Genomic DNA, 21237 nt, shown 5'->3' with positions numbered 1-21237 from the left:
CAGACCCGCTTCGCGGGTCCTGCAGCGTCTAGCTCCTGGAACTGTTGCTGACTGTGAACTTGTGGTGAGGAGTGCGGGTCAGGCGATAGTGTAAGCGGGGCTGCGAGCATAGACGCCGGGACTCCAGTGTCCAGGAGTCCCTGCGCGCCTGATTGAAGTCACCTGGGCTGCTCTCCCCGCTGGCCACGCCCCCCACCAACGGAGTGAAAAGGAAATCTTGCCTTCAGCTTGTTGGGAACCTTCTTGGATGCTGCGTGTACGCCCTACCTGTTGCTGGATTGTTCTCTAGCGTCTCCACGAGTTCTGCACCTGGGATAACCGCGGCGCCTCGCCGGACCCGCTTCGCGGGTCCCGCAGCGTCTAGCTCCTGGAACTGTTGCTGACTGTGAACTTGTGGTGAGGAGTGCGGGTCAGGCGATAGTGTTAGCGGGGCTGCGAGCATAGACGCCGGGACTCCAGTGTCCAGGAGTCCCTGCGCGCCCGATTGAAGTCACCTGGGCTGCTCTCCCCACTGTCCACGCCCACCCGCCTATCAGCCTATAAGTGAGTTGTAGCTTGTATAATAGTTCCTAGGGCTTCCGCTTCGCGGAGCGCGCCGGGAGAAGCCCGGGACAAGGGCGGGACCCTACCTGTTGCTGGATTGTTCTCTAGCGTCTCCACGAGTTCTGCACCTGGGATAACCGCGGCGCCTCCCCGGACCCGCTTCGCGGATCCCGCAGCATCTAGCTCCTGGAACTGTTGCTGACTGTGAACTTGTGGTGAGGAGTGCGGGTCAGGCGATAGTGTTAGCGGGGCTGCGAGCATAGACGCCGGGACTCCAGTGTCCAGGAGTCCCTGCGCGCCCGATTGAAGTCACCTGGGCTGCTCTCCCCGCTGGCCACGCCCACCCGCCTATCAGCCTATAAGTGAGTTGTAGCTTGTATAATAGTTCCTAGGGCTTCCGCTTCGCGGAGCGTGCCGGGAGAAGCCCGGGACAAGGGCGGGACCGTCTAAGGCCGTCATAGGCCGGAGTAGGCTGGGCTGGGCCTACCCTCTTGCATTAGACACCTGAGTATTGGGCTTAATACCTGATATAGCTCTCCTAAGCCCATTACCTACCTTAGGTAGAAATGCCCTCACCGGCAAGGGAGGGTACCCCCATGAAGCAGGGAGGGGCCAAAAATAGGACCCTAGATAATTATTTTCCCCGGGCTGCGGGAGATGGGGACAAGGAGAGCACCTTGATCAGGCTTAGGGCGGAGCATAGACGCTCTATAGATAACCTGAAACATAGGCCCCTTGGTGAAAACTCTACCTCACTCAGTGAGGAGCCAACCTCAATAGACGATGTCCCCCTCCTGCTGAGGGATTGTACCAATATCCCACCGGACCCAACCATGAGTTTAACCCCCGCCAATAGCCCAAGCCCAAGCAGGGTGACCATCGACTTAATTTCTCAACCCCCCCCCAGCCTCCAAAGCCAGGAAAGCCAAACCCAAGCTAGCCACTGCGCAAGGGGCATATGGGCCCCCACCGAATAAACGCAGGAGGAAGTCGAGGGGTGCTCAGAGTAAAAACAAATCAAAAATCCCTCACTCTGAGTTTGGGAGGACATCAAAACTCCCCCCACAATCTCTCAGTAAGATTAGCGGATGAAGCACACCCTAAACTCTTTGTACAGGCTGCCACTGCTCCCGTTTTGATAAATGACACCCGAAATAATATCGCTAGTGTCCCCCTCACTGTTGTTCCGCTAGGTAATTTGGAATTCTTGCTCAGGTCGTTATTATTACCAATCAGCGAGAGCATCAAAAAGGTTGAGATCAGACTCACCATCCTGGAGGCTACATTAAACAGTATGAAAACCTCGGCTGGTCTCCAGGGTAGATCTGCTGAGATTATTCCCACTTCCACGGCTCCCCAGCAGCCCCCAAATAGGGCAGCGAGTTTAGCCCCCCCACAGGCTGTCACTGTCGAGGCCCCTCCACAACCCCCCAGGACTAACTCTGTACCAGCCAAGCGACCTAACTCCAACAGGTTACCCTACCCTGTAGACCCAGTCCCTTTAATACAACCCATTGACAGCATTGCTCCAACACGTTTAATGAAGCCTCCCCGCAGGCCACGTAGGCCTAATCTACCTCCAGAGGCAAATGATTACACGGTAGTCATGGCTGGCGTTCCCCCACTTGAAGCGGGCGAAGCTGAGGACTTTTGCTCTCTAAAAAGTAGGGTAATCAAGTGGTTGAACGTGAACAGACCCCTCCCTGTATATCTAAATAATGAAATCATAATGGTTAGAAGGGTGCCTTGGGTGGGCAAAACACACAAATCCATAATAGGGGATTGCATATTGGTGAGTTTCAGAGATGCTGGAACTGTTACCCATATATGTCAAGGAAATAATAGATCACGGGAATCAACCATTCAAACCCTCCATGTGTCTTTCTTTTTCCCCCCCATCCCTATCCCTATACACCCTACTCAAACCCATGACAACTGGACGAGGGTCGTTCGGAGGGGAAGACATCACGAATTTAACCCTTGGCTTCCATCTAGCCGTCCAGAGCTACCCTTTCACAGTTTTAACCGGTTTAGTTGCCTGAACAGTCTTGAGGGGGTTGATTGACAAACGGGCAGGCTTGCCAATTCAATGGGTACTGTCCCTTTAGGAGACGGGAAAAAAGGGGCCTTAACAGGGGAGTTGGAGCAGCAAAGCCCCCTTGTACAGCAAACTTCACCTAGCTGGGTCGGAAGGTCTGCGTCAGATGTGTCCATGGTTACAGATATTGAAAGCACAGGAGGAAGACACGGGCTGGATACACGAGGGTCAGAGACAGAGACGCAAACGGGGTTCCAAGGGGGAACAGAGCAGAGCTATGAGGCACTGAGAATTATTTCCTGGAATATAGCAGGTTTGGCAGCCAAATTTAACAACAAAGAGTGGCGTGATTACATTAGAAAATTTCATGTAATCAGCCTGCAGGAGACATGGGCCTTTGATAACAACTTCCACTTGCAGGGGTATAAGTGCTTTTTTGTACCAGCGCAAAAATCCAGATCAGGGAGAGCCATGGGAGGACTATCCATTTATGTAGATTTAGACCTCCCTGGCAGTTGGTCCACCCCAGATTGGAATTCCCAAGTTATTCAAGCAGTACGGTTTACCGGGAAGGGGCTAAGACTCACTGTTCTCAGCATTTATAACAATGAGGTTGCGGGAGACCAAACCTCATTTTCAGGAGAGTTGGAATATAGATTGGGCCAGGAAATATTAGTCCAGAAAAAGGGGCAGTCATACGCGCTGCTGGTCATGGGAGACTTTAATTGCCACCTTTGTTCAGCACTGGTCCCAACAAATACAGACTGGTCGCAATGTCCCGTAGAGAAGGAGCCGCATTTCTCCCACACGCTGACAGGGTTAGCTTTCAGTAAGCTCCGGCTTAATTACGTCCTAGAGCACACTATCAACATGATGGGTACGCAGAAGGATGGTACACTCCCACCTACATTTAAGGGCAGAGGATGCTCATCTATTATAGATTACATCCTGGTCTCAAGATCCCTATTAAATAGAATTATTAGTGTAGGGATTGAATGGAGCAGTTTTAGCGACCACAACCCACTCGTTTTGGAGCTGATGTATCGGGTGGATTCAAAAAGTAAAGACCAACGCACAACCACGGAGAAGGTAACAGATCAGGGCAGAAGATTAAGGTGGTCCAAAATAAACGGGGAAACTTTTTACAAGTCCCTGGTGGACGCTGGTAAATCCGCTATTAATGACTGTTTAGACACAGATGTCCAAGGACCGAGGCTACTCGAAGCATTGGGTCAGATTGCTAACCTGATTGATGGCCTTTTAAAAACTAGTGCGCCCACAAGGAACCATGGTAACCCTCGATGGTTCGATAGAGATTGCTCAAAGGCCTTGAGGGAGCTTAAAAGCAGCCTTAAAATTAAACCAAGGGATTCCCAAAAAATTAAGGCGTGTAGGGAGAAATATAAGAAAGAGACTAAGAGGAGGAAACTCGCTCTGCAGGGAGAAGCGTGGGCAGATCTAAGAGAAGCAGGGGAAAAAAAGGACATATCCGGATTCTGGAGAATCATTAACAAACCCACTTTCCAGGAAAACGACACCCCGGAGATAGGGTTCAACATCCTTCCAGAACAGTGGGTTACTCACTACAGGGGCTTGTATAACTATGAGCCCGGTACTCCCGTAGAGCCACCTGAAATCCCAATTCAGGTTTCAACGGTAGTATTTACCATTAAGGAGATCACTGCTGGGATAGAGGGTTTGACCAAAAACAAAGCCCCAGGCCCTGATGGAATCCCCCCTGATTTGTTCTTGAGCTGTATTGAACTCTGGGCCCCCTTAATGACCAGGGTCATAAATACTGCCATCACCTGTGGTCTGCCACCGTCCTGGTCCAAAGCCATAATTGTGCCGATTTTTAAGAAGGGCAATAGGTGAGGTAATATGAATTTTATGGTCAGTTGTGTCCCCTATCGTAGACCCCACCGGCTCCATGTACGTGCTTTAAGTACATGTATGTTCCCTCCACTTCTAGCTATGAAGACGCAAACACATTTGCGTCCAACGTTAACATGTCCTCTTTCAGATCCACCATGAATGGGTCAGATATTCCGTTCCTAAGTGTGCCTTGCCAACGTCTTTATATGGTGCACTTTTCATGTTTTTCTCGCTCTGGCGAGTTAGGCCCTGATTTCTGCCATCACGCCTTTTCCTGCCTTCTGTATCTGAAAGCCGCAGCTTGCTGCTTCCTGACCCTTGACTTACTCCCTGCGCGGCGAGCGGTGCCTAGCTCGGCCTGCCTTGCCTGCCAAGACTGTATTCAACCTTCAAGTTATCTGCTCGCTCCTCGAAAATACATTCCTGTCTAGTAGTTTGCGAAAACATCCTTCCCAGCTGCAGAGCAAAGGGCCTGGACTCACTGTCTCCATGCAAGTAATTCATAGCTCCCGTTACCATGGTAGGCCCATGGCCCCTCACATCTCATGTAGACATGTAGTCGCATATGCACGCACTAGCAGTCAGTATAGAATAGCCTCTGCCCGAGAGACCTTTCCTTCTAGATAATACAGTTCTTTAAACACAAGATATACACAAGATATAGATATGATTTGGGTTTAGGTTGTTCTGACACTCCAGACATTTGTCTCCACATGTAGGGCTAAATGTCAAGTCCCCTTCACCCTCCAGTTACACGTTAATTACACGTTATGCTGCTGCGCGCGCATCTCTGCCACATATTACTGCTGACACTGCAGGATTCTACTAAGGATCCACCCACATGTGACACCTCTCTATGACGTTGTCTAGCACACACCTCCGTGTACGCTTTCATACACGCCTCCTGTTACGCACGTGTAGTCTTATCTCGTTTCTCTCAGCTGTTACGCCTTCTGAACCCATCACCACTGTAATGCATTGACCATATATATGATGTACTTGTAATAAAGCATTGTCTATCCCTTCCTGAACCTTCGTGGTGATGGAACATGATTGCCTGGTTTAAACCAATTCCTTTATAAGGAATAAAACCCCTTTTAAAACCTCAAATACCCCGGATTCTGTCTCTTATTTTTGACTGAGTTATTCTTATTGAACTTTACCGCATAAATTCCGCATAGGTAATTAAAATTTACCACATAATTGGCGCCCGAACAGGGACCCCTCCCCCACCCCACGCGCCGGAGTTGCGTTGCAGGCCCGGTCCCCTGCCACAGCGCTGACGGACAACTACGCGTACCCGCAGGATTTCCTGTATCTCCCTCAGGCCAACGGAGGTGACTGAGGCTGCGATCGACACCCAGACGAGGCGGTGAGGAGTGCGGAGGATCCCGACCAGAGCCTAGCTGAGAGAGCAGAGTCCGAGGTATTTGGAGGCCCACCAGTTCCGAAGTTCCGAAGTACCTACGTCACGAGTCCAGTCCAGTCGAGTCCAGGGTCCAGTCCAGTATCGAGTTTCCGAGGCCTTCCGTTCCGTGCTTCCCGGTGAGTACCGTTGCTGGGGACGCATCTAGACGAGCGCATTAATTTGTGCCCGGTCAAGACGGGGTTGGGTACACAGCCACGGTCTGCACTGTTTAGCAGTGTATCTGTACTGTTTAGCAGTATATCAAGTATGAAGGTAGCTAGTTTTATTCTGGTTATTGTTGTTCGTTTTAAAAATGTTTAAATGTGTTTTAATGTCGTGGTATGAATGATTGTTCGATCTACATTACTGTGCTCATTGTATTAATTGTGTTCAAATCCAAGTAAGTATAAAGTACCAAGTAGTACGGCTGAAACATGCCGCTATTTTCTAAACTAAGACAGATAGGAACTAGAAAAGGGATACTAGAGGAAGCTGTTCCCATTCCACCCAGGGACACTCCAGGGTACTTTATGTACCACAAGCACGGCTTAGATGCTGTATTATATCTCGATTTATGGGTGGATTACACTAAAGATCTAGCAGAGAATCAAAGATGGCCCGCTGCAGGGACATGGGATGCCGAGTGCATCATGAGAGTAGAAGAAGCATTATGGAAAAAGAAAGCCAGACAGTCACAGAAAGATGCCATTGAACTATGGCGTAAAGAATCGCATAGACGCACAGAAAAAGCACTCAGAAAAACAGAGAAAAGTAGAGAGGATTCAGACAAAGCCCAAGAAAATGTATTAGTTGAAGAAGGTATACGAGTAAAAACAGAACAAGTAGACAGACAACGAAACGCTCTTATGAATGATATGTATCCTCTCCTGGCCGAGGGTTTACCTAAGGCCACTCCAGAAATACCAAAGAATCTGCCCCCTCCATTGGTCCCGACTAAAATACGTCACAAGGCCACAAAGGACATTTTCCTCTCTTCCTATTTAGACGATGTAGCTCCTGAATATGTTAATGTTCCGCCGCCACGCACGCCACCTGCTGACGGCACTCCACCCCGAGATAATGTACCGCCACTTTTGCAACATCAAACTCTTCCTCCCGTTCCACATCCTCCACCGATTCCTCCACCCCTTCCCGCACCCATTCTCCCTACTATGCACCCAACAAATCCTTTTGGACCTGGCACCTCAGGAGGTGCGACAGGAGGTTTTCAGACCCCGCCACAAGCACATCGGTTGACTTATAGGGATTTAGCACAGCAACATACACCTCAATCAGCGAATTACGACATACTTAAAGAGCCTCTTACAGATTGTAGATATGATCTCGTACCCGGTAAAGACGACAGAATGATGCTATCATCAGTACGCCTACGACGAGTTGAAAACTATCTAATGATACTACCAGGAATGATTGATCATCTAGACAAAATATACCGCTTTGTCCAAACGGGGCAAGGTCCTGAAAGTATTGGCGATGCCATGGCATACCAGAAAGTTGACACTCAAAGAATGATATTACGTTTCTTTATAAACTGCTTGATAAGAGAACAAGACAGGCCTGGTGTAGACCAGGAAGAAATGAAAGCACTTAACAAATGGGGTCAGAATATTGCAGACGGAAAACACGATAGACAGAGTAGTATAGAAAATATGTACCGAAGGATCCGAAAAACAGTAGTACAAATACATGAAAGGAGACAGTCTGAAAGAGAAATAGATGCAGACAAAAGTGAATGCTCGGAGGAGGAGGAGGAACAACTAGAAGCGACAACAGGACAGTTACAATTACCAGCTAGAGAAATGATAGCATATGTAGGTAAGGGAAGACCCTTTAATAGTTCAATGCGTCCGGTACGTCCAGAAAGTAAGAGACTTTTTCAAGCTGCCATGTCAAATCCAAAGACGCCTGAACACCTATTTCAGGCTACCGATAAAATACTTCAAGAACGAATGGGGTACCATGTACTCAATTCTATGGATGAACAAGAATTAGCTAGGTCAGCAGTACAATGGGCTGACAGTTCTGATAAATATAATGATGACGCATTAGCACAAACATTTTTGAATCTCTCTCCAGACGAACAGAAATTAGCTGGAATGTACATGATTCAGCATCTCCTTATATTGTATAAAAGCCAACATTCTGATCCAGGTCCCCTACCTGATATATTAATAGAGCTCCTCATGAATAGATGGAGAGGCCTAGGTACCGATTTAATTAAAGTAATTCTAGAACATCGGCACAGATATAGTGCCTTCCTGTGTCCACAGTTTGATCCAGCTCCACCTCCAGAAAGAAAAATGTATTACATAGACAGACAGAATCCCTTGCGCGAAGTGCATCCAGTCAAGAATGATGATAATACCTTTAGACGTGTGTTTGTGTACACACCCATAACTAAAATGGAACTGTTAGAAATGAAGAAATTAGTGCCCAGTCATGACAAAGATCCAGCAGGTTTCCACCGTGAAATAAGAGACATGTTACTCATGGGTGATTACACCTATCCCGACATCATGAAAATATTGAAAGTATTATTGCCTGCTGGTATTTACGAGAAACTCAAGGAAAAAGAATGGGAGGTGGGAGAGGCAAAGATTGAGTGGGCTGTATTAGAGAACGAAGAAAATACCAGAACCCCAGGTCTAGGGCTCGGGGAGAAAACTAAAGCATTACCAGGATTGTTAGTACAAGTATTGCCACGTTTGTTAGCAACGAAAAAAGAGGACTGGGATGCAATCTCAGCCTGCAAACAGAAACCCGATGAAGACACTAGTGATTTTTATTCCCGATTTGAGAAATGTTTTGTTATTAATAGTGGCCTGAAACCAAGTAGCGAATCATATCCACATCTTTTTGTATCTAAATTGGTCGAAAATTCTCTGCCCCAGGTTAAGAATCGTGTTCTGAAAGTCGAGAGCACATGGCAAGCAAATACGCCTTCACAAATGTTACAAATGTTACAGTATCACCAGAACAGAATTAGAGAAGAACATGATCACGAACAAAGACGTATGAAAGACACAAAGATGAAAATGTTAGTTGCTCAGTCAGTTCCGGCTGACGGTCAGAAAAAGGGTATGACACAGTCCAATAATACAGCAGCTCCTGTTAAAGGGACATGCAATTATTGTAAACAGCCAGGTCACTATATAAACGATTGTGCAGTTTTGAAACACAATATAGCTACAGGTAAAACTAAAGTGAGACCGCGTCCTCCTAGACAGGACCAGGTCCAACAACAAGTACCACAGAATATCCAGCCTATGCAAGCTTCGCATCAGACAGTACAGACCGTAGCGGTACCACAGCCACAACCCATTGCCGCAACACAACATGCAACACAGCAGATGTACCAGTATGCACAGACAGATTATCCCGATTATCAGCGATACACATGAAACAGCCTAGAGAGGGAAGTTGGCTTGCCTCTTATTGAGGTTCCTGTAGATCAAGAAGGTCCTTATGTACATAGTCAAGTATTAGGGAAAGACAGAAAGTTCTTAATTGATACAGGGGCAAGCAGGACAACTATAAGTCACGACGAGGTTCCAGGGGCACCCCTCTCAGGCTCACAGAATGTTTCCCTTGGATTTTCAGGAAAGCCTATTATTAATGAAGTATCGCAACCATTCCCCTTGCAGTTGGTCCATTGACACGTACTACAGATCTATTACTAACGAAATCATGTCCAGAAAACTTGTTAGGAATCAAGACATTGAAAGCTCTAGGAGCTGTCATTTGCTGTTCTCCGGAAGGAGTAAGACTGTTTTTACGTGACTTTAAAGGTCACTATGTGTTGAGAGATATTGATCCCAGGTTACAGAACCTTCCTGCACATTTATGGGCACAAGGCCCGACTGATGTAGGTTGCATGCACATTACACCATATCGAGTCACACTCAGACCAGGAGTAGTTTTACCACGAATTCGACAATACAAATTACCTCCAGATGCTGTAGCGGCTTTACTGAAAATTATTGACAAGCTCATTGCACAAGGAGTGGTTGTAGAAACCGACTCGAATCTATGTAACTCCCCTATCATTCCAATTCTTAAACGTACTGATCCAAATGCACCTCCTGTTTATCGGTTAGTTATCGATTTGCGCGAATTGAATAAATGCATTGTGCCACAATACCCCGTGGTTCCCAATATCTCGTCTTTATTAACTGCCATTGATTCCGAAGCAACGTTCTTTACTGTAATTGACCTGAAGAACGCCTTCTTTAGCGTCCCAATTGATCCGGAAAGCCAATATCTCTTCGGATTCTGTTTAAATGGCCGAAGCTTCAAATTTGCACGCGCACCTCAAGGATTCACAGAAAGCCCCAGCATCTATAGCCAAGCACTGAAAAGACAACTAGACAGTATCCACATGCCTGATAACACTGCCCTGTTACAGTACGTCGATGATCTATTGATCACCGCACGAAGCGAACCTGAATGTGAACAAGCATCATTGACGGTTTTGCATTTCCTGGCTGACAAGGGACACAAGGTGTCCCCTTCGAAGCTGCAATTCTGTGTTCAGCAAGTTGTTTACCTTGGGCACTTGCTGACCAAATGGGGGAGACAGCTAACACCTGACCGTATCCAGTTAATTGTAAATATGTCACAGCCCAGAACACAAAAGGAGGTACGGGCCTTTATAGGCCTCACTTCTTATTGCAGACAATGGATCCCTCAGTATGCATTTCTAGCAAAGCCACTTATACAGTTGACAACCCAGGAGGCAGCGTCTTCGACTGTCCTTCCTTGGACTCAGGAACATACACAAGCTTTTGATGACTTAAAGAAAGCCTTATGCCAAGCACCAATTTTAGCGACACCATGTTACAGTAAGCCTTTTACACTTTTTGTCACAGAACGTGAAGGTACTGCATTGTCAGTACTCACTCAGGATCAAGCAGGTTCACACAAACCGTGTGCCTATTTTTCTAGTACATTGGATCCGGTAGCCCAGGCTTTGCCTGCGTGCTTGAAATCAGTAGCAGCAACAGCTCTAGCAATCAGAGAAAGTGATTCCATAGTGTTAGGACACCAATTGACAGTACAAGTTCCACACTCCGTGGAAGTTCTTTTAAACCGAACACAGACTCAACACTTGACTATAGCACGACTGACAGGTTATGAATTGACATTGTTTCAGCCACACATAGAAATCAGACGTTGCAACACATTGAACCCTGCTACACTTTTGCCATTAAATGAGACAGACCCATTGGCACATGATTGTATCGAAGTTATTACTATTACGACGAAACCCAGACAAGACTTGACAGACACTCCATTACCAGATCCAGACCTGACACTTTATGTGGATGGTTCATGCATGAGAACAAGTACAGGAGAATTAGTGGCTGCCTACGCAGTCACGACAGAAACTGAAGTCATAGAAACGAATTGTATAGACACCTTGTCGGCTCAAGCAGCAGAGCTCATTGCTCTGACCCAAGCCTGTATTCAAGCAAAGAATAAGAGAGTTAACATATACACAGATTCACGTTATGCATTCGGAGTCGTACACGACTTCGGTGTCCTCTGGCGAGAGAGAGGTTTTTTGACTTCTCATGGTGCCAAAATTCAGCACGGTTCCCTCATTCAAACTCTGTTAGATGCAATACATCTGCCTACAGCTATATCTATTATGAAGTGCAAGGCACATACAAAAGTTACAGATTCAATTTCTCAGGGTAACGACCTAGCAGACCGAACAGCCAAACATACAGCTCAGACTCACACCACTGATCTGACAAAGACCATAGTCGCGACACCAACACATTGCATGACAGTTAAGGATCCCGCCCTAGATGTAATTGATATACAGACACATGCTACACCAGACGAAATCAAGAAATGGACTGAACTAGGAGGGATCCAGACAGACCAAGGATGGATGAGGAAGGGAAAATCTACAGGGTTTCTCCCCGATTCTATGGTCCAAGTAATCATTAACACAGTACATAGTCCTGCACATTTAGGAGAAAAAGCCATGTTAGACAGTATTCAAAACATCTGGTTCAATAAACATTTACGAGCAGCAGCTAAACAGAAAGTGCGTACTTGCATGATTTGTTGTCAGTTCAACCCAGGTAAAAGCATTCCCGTAGAGCAAGGTGGATTTCATCCTCCCGATCACCCTTTTGAAGTCCTCCAGATGGATTATATCCAGATGGAACGTTGTCGAGGATTCAAATATGTCCTCGTAGTTGTATGTGCACTTTCCCGTTGGACAGAAGCATATCCAGTCCCAGATTACACTGCTCTGACCACTGCCAAGCAGCTGGTACGTGAATTTTTCCCACGGTACGGTTTGCCCCGTGTCGTGTACTCAGATAATGGACAGCCATTCTCGTCCGAGTTAATGAAACAGGTATCACTCCTGCTCGGCTATCAATGGAAGTTCCATTGTGTCCGACATCCCGAGGCAGCAGGCCTCGTGGAACGCCATAATCAGACTCTGAAAATTTGTCTTGCCAAAATCTGTAGAGAGAAAGGAGTCGACTGGATAGTAGCTTTGCCAGTCGCACTCTTCTATATGAGAATGGTCGCACATTCCAGAACAGGGCTATCCCCGTACGAGGTGGTCTTTCGTAGGCCACCGAATATGTGGGGGACGCCTTTGCCGAGAAAAATTACCGATGTCGACTGTAATATGCTGACAGATTACCTTGCCTCCTTGATGTCTGCACTACAATCTTGTCGTTCACAGGTAGCTGCAGCCTTTCCCGACAACACCGATGTAAAGCCACATGGGATCATTCCGGGTGACCTTGTTCTCGTTAGGAACTTTGATCGGAGGAGTCCGCTGGAGCCCCGTTGGCAGGGGCCGAAACTTGTCCTGCTGACCACGAGGACTGCAATCAAGGTCGAGGGCCGCAAGGGATGGCTCCACTTGAGCCACATCAAGAAATTTCATGGACTGCTTCCAGTTACAGACTCTCAGCCCTCCCCCTCTAAGGACTGCCCAGATTTCAGTGACTCTAAACTTCCCCTGATAGAGAAAACTCCGTCCGAGGAGTATAAATCCAAACTAAGGTCTAGCAAGTCAGACAGTTTAATTGTTTAAGTCCTCCCCTAGGTGAATCGGTTAGACGTGTTTTCTGACATGTATCCCCTAGACCCCAACAGAGAGAGAGATAGACAGAAACAGCTCAAGAAACGTGAATATTGTAAATCTCTTCGCAGCCACTGCATTGTGACACTATTGATTATGTTTCTTCTAAGTCTTCTGATTATTGCTGCAAGTGTGCTTTTACATATGTACTACCCTATTTTCAAGCGTGTACAGTCTCCCTTCAATGTCACTGCCGAGCACTCTTTCAGTGAACTACCCCCTCATGAACTTTCTTACAGACTTGCGCTGCGCAACAACACATTCATTAGTATGTTACATCATTCCCATCAGACCAGCAATGCTACCAATTGTTGGATATGTGGTTGACTCCCTCCCTATCAGAAATACAAGGGAGTTCTACCTCTTTTTCCGTACCCGTTCACACATAATGGTTCCTGTGGGGCATGGTTTAGTTTAATTAATTCCTTAGATTCTGATTCTGCAGTTTACCAGGGTAACTGGGTATGGGGAAATCTGAACACAGTTCTGCATAAAGTATGCTTCCCTGACAAGGAGGGTCTTCCAAAAAGGATAGGGACTGATCTAGAAAACGAAGTATATGGATTAGGTAACTTTACACTTAACCTCATGATTCTGAATGTTGAATCCGAAGCCGAACCAGTACTGCCCGCAATGTCCGTATTACCAGTCAAAGGTGAATTATGTGTCAGAAAGAATGGTTCAGTACACTTAGGTCATAGCATATGTAATACTGTGATTGAATTCAGTGATAAGGGCAAGTCCATATTTAAGGCTTCACGTCATTCTTATTTTGTTTGTGGTCATACCGCATATATACGTTTACCTTTAGATTGGGATGGCACCTGTTACATTGCATTCCTTCTGCCACCCGTTTTCCTAGCCCCTCCTGATTATCATAGAAACACCCATCTAGTACACAATAGACCACAGAGAGATCTCCCGATTGTCGACTATACTGAAACGGCATGGGAGCAATACACAGACTTCAATAAAGGTTTCTTTCCCTACTTAGGTACTGTCTCCAATAGTAAACTGATACGAAAATTAACCAGAACCCTCGAAGCAGTAGTGAACGAGGCTACTTCAGCCCTAAGTAACTTAACAGAGGAACAGTCTGCTATACGGATTGTTGTTCTTCAAAATCGTCTCGTCCTTGACGTCATCCTGGCCGATAGGGGCGGAGCCTGTAGGGTCATCGGGTCGAGCTGCTGTGTTTTCATTCCAGAAAACGCGCCATCAGTATATAGAGCCATTACCCGTCTTCACAAGATTGCAAGTATGATACACCAGGACCCAGGCACCTGGACTTGGTCCGGTTGGTTCTGGACCACGTTGTCAGCCTGGGGGTGGAAAGTCCTATCCTTCCTAGGTATTGCCCTTCTCATAGTATTCAGTTGCTGCCTATGTTTGCAATGTGGGCCAGCGATTTGCGGCTTGTGCACCACATCATGTATTCCTCATTCAAGTCCTCATTCAAAACACCGTAAGAAGAAAGAAGAGCAAATGATGTTACATGAACAGATTGATAGATTAATGAGGATTGATATATCATGAAGGGTCCGTAGGGGACAAGGAGGGAATGAGGTAATATGAATTTTATGGTCAGTTGTGTCCCCTATCGTAGACCCCACCGGCTCCATGTACGTGCTTTAAGTACATGTATGTTCCCTCCACTTCTAGCTATGAAGACGCAAACACATTTGCGTCCAACGTTAACATGTCCTCTTTCAGATCCACCATGAATGGGTCAGATATTCCGTTCCTAAGTGTGCCTTGCCAACGTCTTTATATGGTGCACTTTTCATGTTTTTCTCGCTCTGGCGAGTTAGGCCCTGATTTCTGCCATCACGCCTTTTCCTGCCTTCTGTATCTGAAAGCCGCAGCTTGCTGCTTCCTGACCCTTGACTTACTCCCTGCGCGGCGAGCGGTGCCTAGCTCGGCCTGCCTTGCCTGCCAAGACTGTATTCAACCTTCAAGTTATCTGCTCCGCTCCTCGAAAATACATTCCTGTCTAGTAGTTTGCGAAAACATCCTTCCCAGCTGCAGAGCAAAGGGCCTGGACTCACTGTCTCCATGCAAGTAATTCATAGCTCCCGTTACCATGGTAGGCCCATGGCCCCTCACATCTCATGTAGACACGTAGTCGCATATGCACGCACTAGCAGTCAGTATAGAATAGCCTCTGCCCGAGAGACCTTTCCTTCTAGATAATACAGTTCTTTAAACACAAGATATACACAAGATATAGATATGATTTGGGTTTAGGTTGTTCTGACACTCCAGACATTTGTCTCCACATGTAGGGCTAAATGTCAAGTCCCCTTCACCCTCCAGTTACACGTCAATTACACGTTATGCTGCTGCGCGCGCATCTCTGCCACGTATTTCTGCTGACACTGCAGGATTCTACTAAGGATCCACCCACATGTGACACCTCTCTATGACGTTGTCTAGCACACACCTCCGTGTACGCCTTCATACACGCCTCCTGTTACGCACGTGTAGTCTTATCTCGTTTCTCTCAGCTGTTACGCCTTCTGAACCCATCACCACTGTAATGCATTGACTATATATATGATGTACTTGTAATAAAGCATTGTCTATCCCTTCCTGAACCTTCGTGGTGATGGAACATGATTGCCTGGTTTAAACCAATTCCTTTATAAGGAATAAAACCCCTTTTAATACCTCAAATACCCCGGATTCTGTCTCTTATTTTTGACTGAGTTATTCCTATTGAACTTTACCGCATAAATTCCGCATAGGTAATTAACATTTACCACATAGGGACGACCCCAAGTGTTATCGCCCTATCTCCCTGATTGATGTATCCGCCAAACTCCTGGGAAGGGCGATCCTTAATAGACTGTCCGAGTGGACCGAAGAAAATAACATCTTTTCGGACACTCAATACGGATTTAGGACGGGGAGGTTCACTAGTGATCAATGCCTGAACCTTTACATGCTGACTGCCAAATACATTATGGCCAGCGATGAATCCATCTATATGGGATTCATGGATTTGGCAGCGGCATTTGATCACGTCAACAGGGAGAAACTTTGGGTCATGATGTCTCGTATGGGGATAGAGGGTGGCCTAATTAACATACTAAGGGAACTTCATAGCGACACTACGGCCAGGGTTCGATTCAACAGGGAGGGGGGGGCTGACCGATTCATTTCCCTGTATGAGCGGAGTCCGGCAAGGCTGCATTCTTGCTCCAGTTTTTGTTCTCCCTTTATATAAATAACCTGGAGCAGTTTTTGTCAAATTTAAAGGCAGATTGCCCAAGGGTGGGGTCGCGTCATATTCCCGTTCTGCTTTACGCAGATGACACAGTCATGCTTGCACGTACACCCAGGAGCTTACAAATCTTGATTGACGGATTCGTTAAGTTCATGGGTGCCCTAGATCTTTCTGTTAACCTGGGCAAATCTTATGTGCTTCTGGCTGGTAAAAAACCCTGCTCTAAATTTACTTGCACAATAGGAAGCCACATAGTAGAAGAGGTTAAAACATTTCCTTACCTAGGTGTAACTTTTGATGGTGCCTTACAGTTTAACTCCCTGGTCGAGGAGCGCTGCAGTAAAATGATCGCTTCTAATGGGGCTATAGCAAGCTATGGCAGGAGGTTAGGTAGATGGAGTCCGGAACAGGTGATGAACCTGTACAGCTCCATATGCTGCTCCAAAGTAATTTATGGGGCAGAGGTATGGGGCTTTGTTAATACCACAAGAATCCAACAGGAGGAAAACAAATACCTAAAAACCATCCTGAGGGTACCCCCAAGTACTGCTGGCTTCATAGCACACAGGGAACTAGGGAGGCCCCACCTAGATGATTTGGTAAAACTAAGGCCAGTTGTGGCCTGGTTAAAAATCTGGGTTAATCCTGATGCGTCTCTAAGCAGAGAAATCTTAAAGGATTGTTTAGAGAGGGACAAATGTATGCGAATATCATGGCTCAATTATGTAAAGAACACCTTAGAGGAACTAGGTTATGGGAATCTCTTTACCAACCCTGCAACAATTGTAGCCCAGCACAAGATGCAAGTAAAGAAAGTTTTTTGGGAGCTGAAATCACAACGCAGAGCTTAGGCTGAAGGGCTTAAAAAGACAGTGAGGGCCCACAACCTGGTTAAGAGCGTTGAGGGAATGGAGCCATATTTGTACCTTATGCACAATGCACAGGACAGATTCTTGATGTGTTGTTTTAGACTTAACCTACTTCCATTTATATTGGCATCACCAGCAGGGTTTTCAACAACAATTGAACAGAAGGGATCCTGCGGCTGCGACAATAGGTCTCCGCAGGATTCCCTTTACTTTGTTTTACTCTGCCCTTTTTTTACAATGCCCAGGCGCAGATTTCTAGTAAAAAATTTAAAACAAGCTAAACTGGAACATACTAGTGAGGCACTAGTCTTTTTACAAAAAGCATCGGACCCTTTAACACTGTGTTGTATAATGAATTTTATCAAAGTGGCGGTCCGTCTAAGGTTAACTAGGGGAGATAAATGATGTTTTTGAAAATGGTTATTGTTTTTTTTTTTTCTTAATGTGTTGCACTCTTCTTTCGTTTTGTGTCTCATGTTAATATTAATATTTTAGCATTGGGATCTTGTAATTGTTTAATGACTTTTTATTCATGTAAATATGTATGTGCTTTTATGGTGATCTTTAATCATCGAATAAAGATTCCTTGAATTGAAAATTGAGTGCCAGTGGCCTCTACAAGGGACCCCTAGTTCATTGTCAGCACGGTCTGTAGTACTACAGTAGTACTTCAAAACTTACTAAAAGTACTATTCATAAACAGCACTTTTGTATTAACATACAAATTTGAGTAGGTTTATGACTTTTTGATATTCACAAACTGCACTTTTGTAGTAGACATTTAAACCAAGTGACCCTTATTGAGTTGCACACTAGATTACATTTTGTGATGCCACAAAAATCACTGTAACAAATTTAGCCCTAATTCACATGTGTGCCAAAATCTGAGAGCAGATAGAGATTATTCTATCTGAAGTTATGTTGGATGCAAGAAAATCTAATCATTTGCTTCAGTATTTCCATATAAAGAAAATAGGACAATATAAGCCTCCGCCGTATAAAATAGAGATCAGGTTTCTCAAGCTTCTCAGTCTTAGCCTATTTCTGAAATTGGATGTTACTAGCCAGTTTTTGGCATACAGTGGTTCCTAATGGTTTGAGCAAGGGCTTCCTGTTCATAGGAGATATATTGTCAGCTCATGTCATGTGATATGATCAATTCCACCTGCTAGTTTCAACTTTCCTAACAACAACACAATCTGTTCTAAGTGACGCCACGTTATTATTCTGTATGGACCTGGACAAACAATGGATGCTTAAGTCATTTTCTGTTATTTGTGTAAAATGCCTATGTTAGTGAAATAAAGTTCTTTACCTAGGGCCAGATTTAGAGTCCAGCTGACAGGCTAATACGGTGGATATCCGTCACATTTGTGAATGAGTAACCTATCCTTCAAATTGTAAATTAGGTCCCTAGTTTGTACTCCTTATATAATTTTTCCAATTCTTCTATTTCTGTAGCCCTCAAAGTCATCAATATATCTGCCCCCCCTTAGTTGGATGTCATGGTTAGAGATGTGATCTTTATACCCATTTTCTACCTTTCATATGTATCTCTTTCTGTCAACTCCTGTAGTAAAGGTATGTCCACCCTTGTATCTCAGACTCTAAACATTATTGCCCCACAGATAAACACCTACAGTGTCCTGCAACAGATATTCTATCCTGGCTTTCCACTGTTGGGATAACAGACAGTGGCAACTACACATTAAAGGTGAAAAGAGTATATATAGTAACTACACAAGTAATTGCCCAATTGAAGGTTTATGGTGAGTTTCCTATAACGGAAAGGATGAGTTGAAAATTCATATTTGGCGAGATTGTGAAGAGCAAGCATGCCAACACACTAATTTTCCCAATACCTGTATTATTTTTTATAAAGTCCTTCAAATGCTTGTTTTTTGCCTTTCCCAAACGTTTTACCTTTACTTACTGCCTCTATTGTTTAAGCAAGACATTGCCTCATCTCAGATTGCACTCTGGTAGTACTCTAACCCAGTCAGCTAGACTATTGTATAGCTTCTCAATTTACCACCATCACTGCTCCTTCCTCCCTTTAGAGAACGTCCTCATCAGTGTCAATAACCCTATTATAATGCCAAGATTGAACTCTATTTCTTCCTTCAAGCATCATGCCTGCTGACTCTCACAACATGACTTTGTCTAAATTCTGTACCGCAGCAGTTTAAATAAGTCAATGGTTTGCCACATCCTACCTTGCAAAAACCGTGCCCTCCATACAGTTTCTTAACATCCCCAAAGCTGTGGTAACAAAATATTTATGTGATTCTTCCTGCTACAGCCAGGGATACCAGTCCCATGAACTAAATTAAGATGCCCTCTTACTAGCCCTTCAGAAGAGCCAAGAAGGTCTAGCGTCCTACTGAAAGGCTTTTGATCTCTTCACTGCCAACATGTTCAGAAGAAATATGACTGCTATTTCCTCTAATAGCCCTATTACAAGACATCCAGTATTCCTGAACGAAAATGGGTGGTAAAACAACACCTGTTTTTTCCAAAAGTGGTAGTATCAGTGATACATGGTCCCTGTGTTATTGGGTGATCCAGAGTTGCTCACCTATGGTGCACTAAGGAATGGGAATGCCAAGCAAATATCTGTGTTATCGCACCATTTTCCACAAAAAAACTCATAATCCTTTCTTTTAAAGAAGGATAAAGTCCTTCAGGTATGGCTTGGAGTATTTCTCCCTCAAAAGAAATGTGATGTTACCACACTCAGTAATACTGGGTGCAATAATACTTCACCACTTTTGATTCTCAATGATGTCAGATACCACAATTACTGAACAGTGATGTGGCATACCTGTTATAACCTACCTGGCAGGAGTGATGCACAATGCTTGTCCTTCCACATCCCCTGATGCTTACCGAGCGAGTTGTACGCAGCACTGGAGGAACACAAATGGGAAGGAGGGAATGGGACAAAATCAGGAGTGTCCCATGCAGGTAAAAGCAGTGGGTGGGGGGGACTGAACAGACGATGACGAGGGGAAATAAAATAAATAATACATTTTCCCTCGTCGTTGTCTGTCGAGTTGCCCAGCAAACACTGCCCTACCGCTCTTTCATGCATGGGCCGCTTCTGGACAAAATAAGAAAATAGTCAACCACTGACTGTATGACAGCTTCAGGCTCGTATGTCATCTGCTTCAGTGTGCGAGTGCCTGACCAAGAAACATAAACAACAAGAACAAATATATATATATATATATATATATATATATTCACAGAAAAAACCATAGGTTATAGTGGATATATAGTTAGGAATTTGCATTTACAAAACCTTATTTTACTCGCATAAAACCATTGAAATTCCATATATAGTTAGAAGCGCTAACTATATATCGCACACCCGCAATCCACTGCTGATGATGTCACATATTACATCATTCATGACATGGTCAGTGACATCACTGATGACATCACTGATGACATCTCAAATGACATCACTGATGACAACTCAAATGACATCACTGATGACATCTCAAATGACATCACTGATGACATCACTGATCACAACATCCAGTGATTGTATGTGTCTGTAAAGTTTAAATATGTTTCACATATTGAAGAATGAGTGGATGTATAAGTGTCTGGCTGAAGAATTTAGTAGGTGCATGACTGACTGTATGAGTGAGTGATTAAATGTGTCTCACTGAGTGCATGGGTTAGTGACTAAACTGTCTTAATTTGTGCATCAGTATGTTTGTTGTTGTGTAAGCTGCTGCATGTGTTGATCAGTAGCTATAAGAGTGGCCATATGGGTTATTGATTGGTTGCCCAAGTATTTGAATGGGAGGCTGAGTGTGTGTGTGGGTGGCTGGGAGGTGCGTGACTCTGTGCATAGATGTGTAAGCAGTTGATTCACTAGGAGTATGAGTTCAAGAGTGCATGTGGAAACAGCTGTATGGGCGGATGAACATAACTGAACATAAGAGCCAGTGAATGTGTGAGTGGCTGTATCGATCACTGTGAGCTTGTATCAGGGATTATATAAGAGAATAAATATGTGTTATTATATGTTTGAATAAGTAAGATGTGTATAACTTTATAGTTGAGGAAATGGAGGTGTGATTGATTCTTTGCATGACTGACTAGGTGTGTGAGTAACTC

The 21237-nt window shown here is 45.1% G+C and overlaps 1 protein-coding gene across 1 annotated transcript in view; it reads left to right on the top strand.

Moving 5' to 3' along the window:
* The first annotated feature begins 2632 nt into the window (after nucleotides 1-2632).
* Nucleotides 2633-21237, top strand: part of LOC147701190 (uncharacterized) — a 197643-nt gene continuing 179038 nt past the window's right edge. The window contains exon 1 of the mRNA XM_086929316.1: nucleotides 2633-4237. Within this exon, the coding sequence (XP_086785442.1) occupies nucleotides 2633-4237 (1605 nt within the window). The remainder of the gene's footprint in view (nucleotides 4238-21237) is intronic.

Source organism: Lissotriton vulgaris, chromosome 7, assembly GCF_964263255.1.
Source record: "Lissotriton vulgaris chromosome 7, aLisVul1.2, whole genome shotgun sequence".
NCBI classification, from domain to species: Eukaryota; Metazoa; Chordata; class Amphibia; order Caudata; family Salamandridae; genus Lissotriton; species Lissotriton vulgaris.
The sequence above is the reverse complement of the archived record's forward strand: the minus strand, read 5'-3'. Positions and strand labels throughout refer to the sequence as shown.